This window comes from Pavona decussata, unplaced genomic scaffold (assembly GCF_977016875.1).
Source record: "Pavona decussata unplaced genomic scaffold, jaPavDecu1.1 SCAFFOLD_161, whole genome shotgun sequence".
Lineage (NCBI taxonomy): Eukaryota > Metazoa > Cnidaria > Anthozoa > Scleractinia > Agariciidae > Pavona > Pavona decussata.
The window spans coordinates 4,120,107-4,132,137 of record NW_028145572.1 but is presented as its reverse complement, the minus strand read 5'-3'; the positions used below and the strand labels follow the sequence as shown (position 1 = coordinate 4,132,137).

The 12,031-nt window shown below is 38.9% G+C and overlaps 2 protein-coding genes across 3 annotated transcripts in view; both read left to right on the top strand.

Annotated features, from left to right (window-relative positions):
• LOC146464910 (dynein axonemal assembly factor 9-like) overlaps positions 1–5,134 on the top strand; it is a 39,845-nt gene extending 34,711 nt beyond the window's left edge. For both annotated transcript variants that reach the window (XM_085129191.1, XM_085129190.1), the window contains 9 exons: positions 516–602; positions 983–1,031; positions 1,278–1,335; positions 1,604–1,645; positions 1,857–1,895; positions 2,579–2,796; positions 3,057–3,122; positions 3,368–3,461; positions 4,288–5,134. In XM_085129191.1, coding sequence (XP_084985317.1) covers positions 516–602; positions 983–1,031; positions 1,278–1,335; positions 1,604–1,645; positions 1,857–1,895; positions 2,579–2,796; positions 3,057–3,122; positions 3,368–3,461; positions 4,288–4,409 — 775 coding nt within the window. In that variant the 3' untranslated portion in view covers positions 4,410–5,134. The remainder of the gene's footprint in view (positions 1–515; positions 603–982; positions 1,032–1,277; positions 1,336–1,603; positions 1,646–1,856; positions 1,896–2,578; positions 2,797–3,056; positions 3,123–3,367; positions 3,462–4,287) is intronic.
• Positions 5,135–7,709: 2,575 nt separating this feature from the next.
• LOC146464909 (ATP synthase F(0) complex subunit e, mitochondrial-like) lies at positions 7,710–10,047 on the top strand. Its single transcript, XM_085129416.1, has 4 exons — positions 7,710–7,834; positions 8,732–8,786; positions 9,320–9,421; positions 9,874–10,047. Exons 1-4 carry the CDS (start codon positions 7,805–7,807, stop codon positions 9,885–9,887), a joined length of 201 nt encoding a protein of 66 aa, XP_084985542.1. The 5' UTR covers positions 7,710–7,804; the 3' UTR covers positions 9,888–10,047.
• The last annotated feature ends 1,984 nt before the right edge of the window (positions 10,048–12,031 follow it).

Here is a 12,031-nt window from a genome sequence, read left to right as displayed (position 1 = left end):
CTCGAAGTCTTAGGTGCAGGTGGCTGGGATGGGACGAAAATTCAGTAGGGGAAATCATTACAAGGTGCAATGGAAACAGCTCTCCGATTAACAAGAAACTGAATACAGTGCCAGAAATTTTCTGTCATGTTCATTCTTTTTAAAAAAGGTTCTGCAACCGGTCTGACAAGACAGCTTCCCAGGGGCTTTCCCACTCTGCCTTATAAAGTTTTTCCCGTACCGGTTTCACGCGTGGAATCTGTCTCTTCCTGATTATCTCGCCGTGAATCTGCGAAGGCGATACTCCTCAAAATAGTGATAAAAAAACGAAAAGGAAAAAAATGTACCCTTGGATTGAAAATGTAAGTAGAGTATGGATGATCATACAGCATTGGCATGGGTGCCAAAAAGCAGCTCTGTTTCTGATGATGAGGTCAAGTCTGTGAGAGAAAATGATATGGTGTATTACCTCTAAAATACTATCAGTTTGCCGTGTTTATATTGCTGAGAGCCGGTCGTTCCTGTGATGTTTGTAGGACGCCAGATGTGGAGCTGATTCTATCAGACAGTGCATTTGATGAAGACAAGATGGCTCAAAAGAGACAGTTGATGTGTCCAGGCTGGTAAGGCATAGATAGCGCTCAAAGTGTGGCGGCTGTGGAGGTTGACTATTATTTAAAATTCAAAACCAGCTTGATATCGAAAACACCCCTGTAGCCTGCTCCATGCGTTTAGTTTACGAACGGCGAAGAAAAGATTTGGCGCGAGAAAAATATGTCGAGGGGAAAAAGAGGAAAGGGCTACCTGGCGATATTACGTCTTTGGGTGCTATCTCTTTTGCACTCCCCACAATTTGAAAGCCTCACATCCGGTAAAGCGACAAATTTTGATCATTAATGCAAACGTTGAAGGTCGAGAAGAACCGAAATGGTTAAGCCGCGGCATCCCAAACCTTGTCGGAAGGTTAGCATTGTTCTTCTTACAGTTTCTTTTGTCTTTATAGGTCTTTGGGGCTGTTTTCTTCTGGAGCTGCAGAACCACCAGTCAGCGAGGTACTCAACACAATGTATAGGCTTCTTCCTACCCCTGCACACACTCCCCCGTTCCCTTCACCCCTCAGTTTGTTTCACCAGCGGCTCCTCTACTTTTCTTTCCACAATCTGCTGAGAAGATTGAGTCTACTATTATTGTGTTATTGCACTATCTACTGATAAAGAGTGGTGTAATGATCCATCAAATTATAAGTGCTGGATACTCTTGTCAGCCACCTTAAATTGAATTTCCCCTTTGTCCTTTAGATTAGTGTATCACTGTACGGACCTCTTTACAAGCCAAGATTTGTCGCTAATCTAAAAGGTAAGACTCGCAGGCGGCACCATGGGATGGCCGGTATGATGTCTTTCCACTCTAGTCACTCAGTCCTGGATTGATTTGTAATCCAGAAGTCCCTGGTTCAGCCCAAAGCCTCGCTTTTAAAAATAGCTGCATGGATGGTAGCTCCAGACCATTTTGTGTTATATTTCGCTTTCTTGTTCTGACTCAGGTTTGCTCCAAAATACAAACCCGTGATTTTCAAATAATTCTCAAACACCACACTGATGTCTGTGTATGTTCAAATCAACAGCACTTCACGGACCGATGTCATCCAAAGAAATACACGAAACAGGTCAGTTCATTCCGACACATTTCATCCTTTGCACAGTGTACGTCAATTAATAACATACACTACTTGCAGGTGGCATAGTTTTGTATTGGAAATGCTACCAAACCTTCACGTTCACGATTCATAGGGGAGGCAATGGACCTCTAATTACATACGTAATAAAGGCATTCATTCTTCTGATTGTTGTTACCTACATTTCGGTAACTTTCCACAGGGGCAATTCACAGCTTGCAAGGACATGTCTGCTTCTCAGGTAACAATAATGGTGATATATTTATTTAATGCACATTAACAAGAACACATATATCATTAAAACTGACACCAACAACGACAAATAACAACAACAACAACACAACAGTGTTGTATTAACAAAGTGAAATTTAGGAATCTTTATTGTTTATGAGTTTGTCAGCCGAGCAAACTATTAAATTGCCATTAATGTGTTGTCGTGAACATGTAGTACTTGTTGCATGCATGATCATCGTCAGAAAGAGTTTTTTTTTTGTTATTGGCTATCGTCGCTTGTACAGCACAGTGACTGTTCTTCGAGTTAAACCTTTAGTGTTTGGTTTTCTTTGACGTGGTTGTCTTTTGGTATCCTTCCTTTTAGTCATCCTATTTCCGATTTTCTTGCAATCAATGGCCGTTCATTGGCCGTTCGCGTTCATTGGTATCTGGATCCCATTTCGGCTTGCACGTTTCATTTTGCAAACTTAGATGTAGTTTATTTAGCATTTGTTCATTCAGAGTGGAAACAATTCTGGATTGACCTCTCGAGTGTAAGGTTTTCGCTTTAATGAATACGAAGTGTAAAACAATCTTACCTGCATGGTTAACTCAATCTTACAATAGATTGTGTTACCTTTTCTAACTCCTGCCAAGAATACTTAAAAGATGTAAGAAAATTTTCGTAGCAATACGATTTCTTTTTAACAGAAGAGGACCCTCACAAGGAGGTACGCGTTCAATGGGCCCGTCTGAGTGGGGTGCTGAGAATGAGCCCTGTAGATAGCACCACTATTCCGCGACCTCCCTCGGCCAAGGGCCAGCAGAATGGCGACATTGGCAAAGTCCACGAGTACTGCATTGTTTTTGCGGGTTGTAATCTTCAAAAACAGGCCTTGAAAAATTGGCTGAGAACCTGTTGTAAACCGGTATGTTATATTATGGAACATTGTATGTCTCATACACAAGGCTTATTACAGTTTGTTGACAGGCGCTGGTTGTCTTTGAAGAGCCAATTTCTCCAGCTTTGTAAAAATTAATTGACTGGGGGTATTCTTTGGAATAAAGTAATCAAAATAAAGAAAGAAGAGAAACAATGATTTGTCCAGGTTCATTACCTTTGAAACATCTTTATGTTTGTTTTAACGCTACATCGCATCAACTGAACTTAAGTTCTTAATTTTTTTAGGTGCCAGAGAAGCAGAAATTGAAAATGCGCAAGGACTTGTCGGACAAAGAAATAACGGAAATTAATGTGAGTAGCCACATTGGGGAGTTCCATTAGAAAACAGGTTCTCTTCCTTTGTCAGAGCGATTTCCAATCGAATGCTGAAAGTTATTTCATGTTAATTGCTTTAGTCTATCTTTTTTGCTGCTTGATCAGTTGAAAACTTCGCGCCACGTTGATAGCCAATTCGAATGAAAAACCTATCGTGGCTCGCGCGGCGTACGTGTGCCACAATTCTCTGTGAACTGAAAATTGTATGTTGTTTGTTTTAGTCTAAACACAGGTTGGACCCTCTACCTCCCGGATGGTTCTACAATGGTTCACATTACGTCAGTCTAACTGGAGACAAGGATTACAATCATCCATGTATCCTTTGTGCTACTCTGATGATAAAACGACGAATTCTCCTTACTGATCTCAATACGCTCTTTTTTATAAGAACGTTGATGCTGAGATTAACTAAAATTTAAGGATATACTAAGAACATTACCCAGGCTGAGAGTCAGTTAAGAACATTTTTATTGCGACCAAATGTTTTTAAAATGAACGGTTTAAATACGGATAAAATAATGCAGGTAAAAATTCACTCTGTATTGTCCAATTAACTCAAATAATAGGTGTCTTGGTCACGTCCGCATAGATTTATTGAAATACTATAACAGATAACTAAGAACATCTTATATTAAGAACTTTTCAGGCTCAAATTGCCAAAAATAATAAGCAAGTTCAGCCTCAGCCGTATACAGTCCAGGACACCCTCGGGACTGCGGGTTGGTGTCCGTTATAGCAAAAATTTATTTCAGTCGAACGTCTGTAATTTATTTTTGCTGAGGTTTAGCTGCTGTCCGTATTGTCGCGTGTCGGGGTGTCCGTAATACCGAGGTTTCCTCAAGGCGAGAGTTCACTGTAGTCGTTTTAATGTTAGTCGTGAGAAGTGCGTAGTTCATCAAGACAATAACACCCAGTAGGTACTCGTCAACTTCAGTTTCATCATTTTCTTTCTTAAGGAGTAAAACTTCGATTAACCGGCTGCGATGCGAAAATGGCGGAAAATACGAGGGGCGGAGCTACAATCGAGTAACGGTAAACGTGGGCAGGCCCTCGAGAATCTGTCGAAACTAGGGTACACGTCGTTCTACAATCGATATTTTAATAAATTACTTAGTGGTGTTGTTCTTTAACGTACATTCAGCACTTGAGACATTCATACAGAATCACCTACTGAGGATCAACGAAGATATCAAGAAACGCAACTTACAAGTTGACAGCCACCCAACTGTTGATATATTCACGAAGCCCAAGAGTAGCTCGTGATTTATTACAAATTTAAACGAAAAAAATGTCTGTTGTGCTTAGACAGGTTGTCAACTTAATGCCTTTGGTTTTCGCGGGGTCCCGAATTCGCGGAAATTTCCATAGTTGAGCGAAATCCGAGAAGAGTTCAAACTATTTGGTGGAAATAATTTAGTTTTATCACTAAAATACATGCACTGATCAAAGCAATTTTTCATCAGATAAGTGTGGGACACATTTGTATCTTACACTTCTGTTTGCTTATGTTAAAATCCACGTGAAAGTAAAAGGTGTTAGGGTGATATGGCCACGGTAACCGGCATTTATTTATTATTTATTTATTGTTACATCTCGTTTCACTATGCTTTTGGATGTAAATTTGTATTGGAAATTCTTCAAATTACCTTGGTTATAACTTATATTAGTGTGAAAATCGTGTGAAATTAGTGTTAGACACCGATGACCTCAGTTATTCAAAGAGCGGATCACTTTATCCAGTGGATAAATCACTGGCTTGGTAGCAGGTAGAGTGTGTTAGTAGGGGAAGGTTTTTTTAAAGGCCAGTTTTCCCTCATTATTTAACTTGCTAAGGCCGTTTTCCCGAAAATCAGGGTAGAGTTCATTTTATCTGATAGATAGCGACCTATCTACTGGATAGTTATTTCATGTATGTCACAAAATTATTCTGTTACTATTTTTGTTACCAGTGACTTTTTAAAGAAGTTATTAAAGTTTCGAAGTGTGAACATTTCAGTATTATCTCATGTAAAAGACACCTCCTGTGCCGGACTTTCTTTCGACACGCAGTGAAACCAGTGTAAGATGTAAAAGCAAACATTTCTTTACCTTCGAACTTGAAGTTTCGGTTTTCTTTCCTTGTTCCTCACCCACATTTCCCTTATGCTAAATGGAGGCACAGGATACCTACCACAACTTGGGATCGCCTTTGACATTTCCAGCTCTCTTTTTTTTTTTTTACTCTTTTGTCAGGTTTTCGCTTGCTAGTGGGAAATCTCAAAATTGAAACCCGGGAATCAGTGGGGAGAAACCCCACGAAAATTGGTGTGCGACTATGGCTTCCCCTTGCCTTATTCCAGACCAAATTGTACGACTTTTTTTCATTTCCCATTTCGAATTAACTCTGCAGTGTAAATTTATATGCTGGAAGGAAACTTCTTAGTTTCCTAGTGAGCATTGTTCTTTTAAGGAACTGATGTGGTCCACATGAGGTAAAGACTGAAAAACATCTTTGACCTCGGTGAGAATAGAACCCAAGACCGACGCTCTACCAACTGAGCTACGGGGGAATTTAGATGGTAATGCGCAGTAATGACCCAAAGATGTGAAGGGTCAGTGCATGAAGTGTTGCCGGTGCCGCGCAGTACTGATTACACAACTGAGAAACCCTCCGGACATTCCTAAAAACTTTTGAGGACCAGTAGACCTGTACCTTTCAAAAGCTCTTTTTTCACTAGAGCCTAAAACCAGCAGCTGTATTGTTTTTTAGGGCTGGGAACATTGTTCTGTTGCTTCTTCTGACAGTCTCCAAAGAATATAGAAATGAAAGATCGGCGTGTTTGTCTGTTTGTCTCCAGGGAGAGCCCTCAAGTTAGTCAGCGGTAACACAAGAAAATGCTTTCGCGTGAAACTAACATTTCTTCAAAAAATTCTACCAAATTTTGCTCGTCTAAACTTCCCGAGATTTTGTAAAATTCTTTGCGGTGTCAAAATTCTCAAAAAAATTCCGGAATTTTGTATCTCAACCTACCCCAGGGGGGCCCTGAACCTACCCTAAGTGCTCAAATGCCTCTCGTCAAGGACAAAATTTTATTTTCAATCAATTGATGTTCATGCTTTGCAAACAAAGATATATTAAAGACACGCTCAAGAACTCTTGTGAAGCCCACTTCGATTGAGCTATCCTTAAGGTGGGGCTCTACCTGAATTTGAGTGAAGTTTGAAGAGTTTTAAGAATGGATAGAAGAAAGAAAATGATTTTTGGAACACTAACAGACAGTCGACAACCACGCAAGAGCACCCCAGGTTGCTAGTGGACTAACTTGGTATCCGTCTATTAATTATTAACTACAAATTCTAATTTTAAAACTTCACTAAATCTTCAACATTCCTTATTTCTTTTAATTTTACCAATCCTTCAAGAAAAATTATTTCCTTCCAAATATACCTAAAAATCACCCAAAAATTCATAAAACACCCCAAATCATTAATTTGTGCTATGAATGGAGGGTTTTTGTATTGCTTGAAATGCAAACAAGATATTTTCATTTGACCGATTTTAAGCGGCGTGAAAATGGCTTTTAGGTGAACCCCCACCTTAAGACGAACATTTTCAAGAAAATCCTTGATGTAATCGACATCAACCTAAAAGATGTCAAGAAATCTACGCGTTCAAGACTTTTGTCAGAGTTGTGAACGAAAAAAGTGATTTTATGACGTTATAGGACGAAAACAAGCTTCGCACCAAAACGAGGCCGTGCCTCGTGCACGTCTAAGAAAATGTGTCCCACATGGGAGGGAAAGACGCTGTCGCGTCCTATATATAATGTTTTCAGCATCATCTGGTTTTCGGAGCTCCCTCGGCGGGTGGACCGGTGAGGGTGGGACTCTGCAGAGACTCTGCGCCCAGTAACTCTACCCCAATGAGGGGGTAGGGGGGAGCAGAGACGGGGGAGCATTTTGCTCAAATTATTTTTAATTTTTTTTCATTGTTATATTAACATGTTAAAAGGCGCGTTTTAACTTGTATCTACTTCAGATGGATATATCTGCCACTGTAAATTCGATTTCAATGTTAAGAAAGGTATGTTCTTGTCCCCCTTTAAGGTGGGGCTCTACCTGAATTTGAGTGAAGTTTGAAGAGTTTTAAGAATGGATAGAAGAAAGAAAATGATTTTTGGAACACTAACAGACAGTCGACAACCACGCAAGAGCACCCCAGGTTGCTAGTGGACTAACTTGGTATCCGTCTATTAATTATTAACTACAAATTCTAATTTTAAAACTTCACTAAATCTTCAACATTCCTTATTTCTTTTAATTTTACCAATCCTTCAAGAAAAATTATTTCCTTCCAAATATACCTAAAAATCACCCAAAAATTCATAAAACACCCCAAATCATTAATTTGTGCTATGAATGGAGGGTTTTTGTATTGCTTGAAATGCAAACAAGATATTTTCATTTGACCGATTTTAAGCGGCGTGAAAATGGCTTTTAGGTGAACCCCCACCTTAACATGACTTAATATTGGAATCGCGGGCTGGGGAGACTGGAGAAAGGGCTAGTCCCCAGATTTCCCCCGAAATACTTCTTTGAAAAGCATCATGGGTCTTTAATATTACACACTTCGTCGCCATCTTGGATTTTGCTGTTTTCGACTCTACTGCTGGGAAAAGATGCCTGTTCAAGTGAACCCAGCGATTCGGGTATGTAGAGTAATTCCTACGCCAAATCGTCCTGTTAAAGGAGAAATTTTGACTCGATTTGAGGTGGTCGTCAGTTTATGGCCTGGGTGTTTTGTAAGGGTAAAGCTTCTACATGAAGCTCAGTTTTTATATTTTTAAACATTCAATAATATTGCTTAATCGATATTGACCTTTTATGTACTGTATAATGCAAAAAGATAATAGGTTAGGTTTCCCACACTGGAGTTGAATTGGGAGCGGGTTATTAACTTATTGGGACCGTGTTTAGTCTTGGTATTAACTGGAACTTCTGAACCAAAAACTCCCTGCTGTACTCAATTCTGAGTTGCAGTTGAACTCAAGCTCTTGATTACCCTTGAAAAGTCGGAACTTTGTGTTTCCCCTGACTGTTCAAGAATACATTTTCACATATAAATAACAAAAAAAACAAAAACACCATCTTTGAACCCGATGAGTTCAATGAACGGGCGTTTGCATACAACAAACATCATTCTTTCTTAGTGCCAATTTAGATACCGACTAATCCCAGCAATCGGCAAATCCCACTGACTTCTGGGCCCAATTGTTTGAAAGCCAATTAATGCTAATCCAAGATTGAGAGTTAGCAACGTTTTCATTTTGCTTGTTAAAAATGTCTGTAAAAGCTAATTCTGTCGTCAGTGGTTCTTTTTTGTCGCCAAACTGGAGACAGTACATGGTCATCTGAGCCACATGAAGATCAAACCATTTTCAGTTATTTTAAGACCCTGAGTGTGGCTCAAACCTGCACCCTCCTGATCAGCAGTCTGGTGCTCTATCAACTGAGCAAACTGGGTAAACTCCTACTCAAGTGTCTATAATTCTATGAAAAACATGGATAACATTTTGTTTCATAAGAATGTATGTTTGTTTTGACAGTTTTCAAGATATGCTGCTTTACTGCTTGGCTTGGCCTATGGATACAAACGAAATGGTAAAGACAACCTGATAGACCAGTAGTATGTGTACATAATTATTTGTACATGGAAAATAATTATAGTTTCACACATGTACAAACAGTGTAAATTCCACTGAGTTCAGGCAGTTAGAGCGGTTTTCAATTGAGTGTCCTAAAACCAAAACCAAAGTACAGTCAGTCAGTGTAATTACCAAATTACTTTTGACACTCAATTGAAAACGGCTCTAAGACATTGTGAGATAGATAGTAACTTTGCACTTGAGCCTCAGGTCCACACGACTGATGTTGTTTGTTTCTGTTGCATGAAGCAACAAGGAGTACTCTCTCCCTCCCACCCTCCCTGGTGTCCATCACAGTGTTGCATCTACCATCAGCATTTCCTCATGGTTTGTTGAACTCCTTTATGCACTGGAGGGAAGAGAGACAATGTGGACAAATGTTTTTAGTTGTTCTGTTTCCTTCATGCACTAGCATCTTTTGCTGATAACAAGTCTCACACATTGTATTGGAATTCAGTTTACAGTTGTTTTCATTTTAAATTTTTGCAGAGCACCTGAAGCCCATTGCTGCCCGGGAGAGGGAAGAAGAAGCAGCCAGAGCCAAGGAAAGAGAAGAACTGGAGGCGATAAGACGGGCTGAGGCTGCAAAAGGTTTGTTTTGTGATAGAAATTCAATTCAAGTTTATGTTAGGATGCTGATTCCCTTTTATCAATCAATCAATCAATCAATCAATCAATCAATCAATCAATCAATCACACTAACCTTTATTAAGGATACATTATCAACTTCACTAGAAACCAAAGAAGGAAATGTTTGGTCATGAAGAACAAAGAAAAGTCCTTGACCTTGGCAGGATTTGAAGCCAAAACCTCTGGAGGAATGGTGGTGTGATCTGGGAGTTGTGGGTTCAAATCATGCCAAGGTCAAAGGGTTTCCTTTGTACTTAACACATTCAAAGTCCCGGCCTCCTACCTCAATTTATAAGCCCAAATCCACATCTCACCAAGCCTACAATGGATCCTCTACATACCTTTGTATACTCTGAATTGATTGTTACGAAAGGTAAAAGTTAGTCACTTGTTGATTCTGGATCCTTTTGCAGTGCCACTGTTCTAGATGAGCTGTCTATTTGTGACATCTATTTATGATTCTTCACATTTTCTTTGAAACTGTCTACACAAACTGTACTGTTCTCTCAAATGGTGTTCGTTTTTGTATGGTTTTAATCAATTGTATCCAATTGTACAAAACTGGAATAAAGTTTCTTAATGTTGTACATTGGTTGTGATATACATGCCTGACTACCCGTATGGATGGTGCCTCCTAATGCAGAAGCATTTTTGTGCAGTTTGTGACCATTTGGGAAAAGTAAGATCCAGTACGGGCAATTGGAACCCAAAAAGAAAATACATTTTTCAGAGATTAAGCAACAATAATTCGAAAAAGCTGCAAAACACTTGACAATGTATAGCATTTTTCTCCAAATTGAAGCTTTATTATCTGGTTATCCCCAATTTTATTTTTGGATTCAAACAACCCTTACCAAGATCCGTGTTTCCCGCAAAGTCATGAACTGCCCAAAAATATCTGTTTAAGTAGGCACTGTACTTGAGAAAAAGCCGAGTTTCTGGCATCCACTTTATGCAATCACCTTGATCATTTTAATCAGTCCCCAAGCAAACCCTGCATGTAACATTTTTGTCGTTAAGTTACCCTCTCCTATAATCAACTTCCTTTCCTGATACTGCAGTTGGTTGGCAGATTCCAGCAGTGTGTGAGTAGTTGCCATTACATAGATATCCATGACCAAGAGATTGCCCTTTTAGCAATTTTTGAAAAGATGTTTTCGGAGATTTTACATGAAACCATTCACTGGTATGAGTTCACTCAATGTCTTGTTATGCTTGTGCATTCTCTTTTCTGGGTTGCAATCTCACCCTGAGAGTTGTACCAGATTGAGATATCCAGACCAGTATGTAATCTATTGCAGTCATTTAAAGGGGAAGTATCACGAAAATTTGCTGTCATTTCAAAACCCAAAAATGTTTGACTGTTAATAGCAGAAACAAAAAATAATTGTCAAGTTTGTTAAAAATTATCACCCCAGTACAATAAAACTGTCGATTAGTGCCTCTGGCCAGAGACAGGGTAGGCCGGTTTCGATTGAAACTTGAAAAATATTAGGCTAATGTTTTTCAAGTTCTCGCATTTTTGTTTCCAAAATGCGCTAGAACAGATCACAAGTTGTTTCTTTCAAGAATTGAGTTGATTTCGTTCCTCTCGTCATTCTAGAATTATTTGGCAGGTTATTGAAGGTCTTATTTCATCATTTTTAACAAAAGATATAAAAAAACCCATGATACTTCCCCTTTAACTCAGTTGCTTGAAACTGTTAATTTCTCTTTCTTTAAGTCTTAGTCTGAAATGGTAGCTGACTCTTCCCCGACTGCCTTGCAGTAAAACAGAATATTCAACATTCATGTCTTATCAATATATGTCAATCATCCTTTTATTGCTAGAGAAAAGCAACCGCAGTGAAATAATGCACAAGTCTCTTTTTATGAGAGTTCATCAGTTTTATTTTAAGGTAAAATTGAGGTCACTGTAAGCAGAAGGCTCAGATCCCTGAGTGCCTAGTGAGCCTGTCATACTTACTAAAACATTTGTGGTTTGGATTGGAGGATACTGGTTTATTGGGACAAGGAAACTGATGTAAAAAAAACTTTTGTGTGTTTCTCAAAATCCCAAAAAACCATTTTATACTGACAAAATTATTTTATTACCAAAAGTTCAATTTGAGATAATTTTAAAAGCTAAAACATTTTAAATTTTCCATGATAAAGGAACATGTAGTCTGAAATGTCAGCCGTCTCCTCCCCCTAAGTTAGGGGGAGGAGACGGCTGACATTTCAGACTAAGGAACATGTTGAGTTAGTTGGACGAAAAATAACTGGCAAGCTGTAGAAAAGGGATAAAAAATTAATAGTACCCTTCGGGCCTGAAAGCTCTTCGGGAGCTTTGAGAAAATGGGGGAGCTACAGCATTTTATCCCCTCTAACTTCAATTGGTATCTACAACTACCAGGAGAGGAACAAATAAATTACTCCGTTTTAGAGTTAACACAGACTTGTAATCTTTTTATTATTATTGCGAATAAATTATCATTGACATGCAACAAAAAATCTAAAAAAACACCACAAACCTTCAGTGATTTCTGGCCTCACTTGCAGATAGTTCAACATCAATATTATTATTGTTCT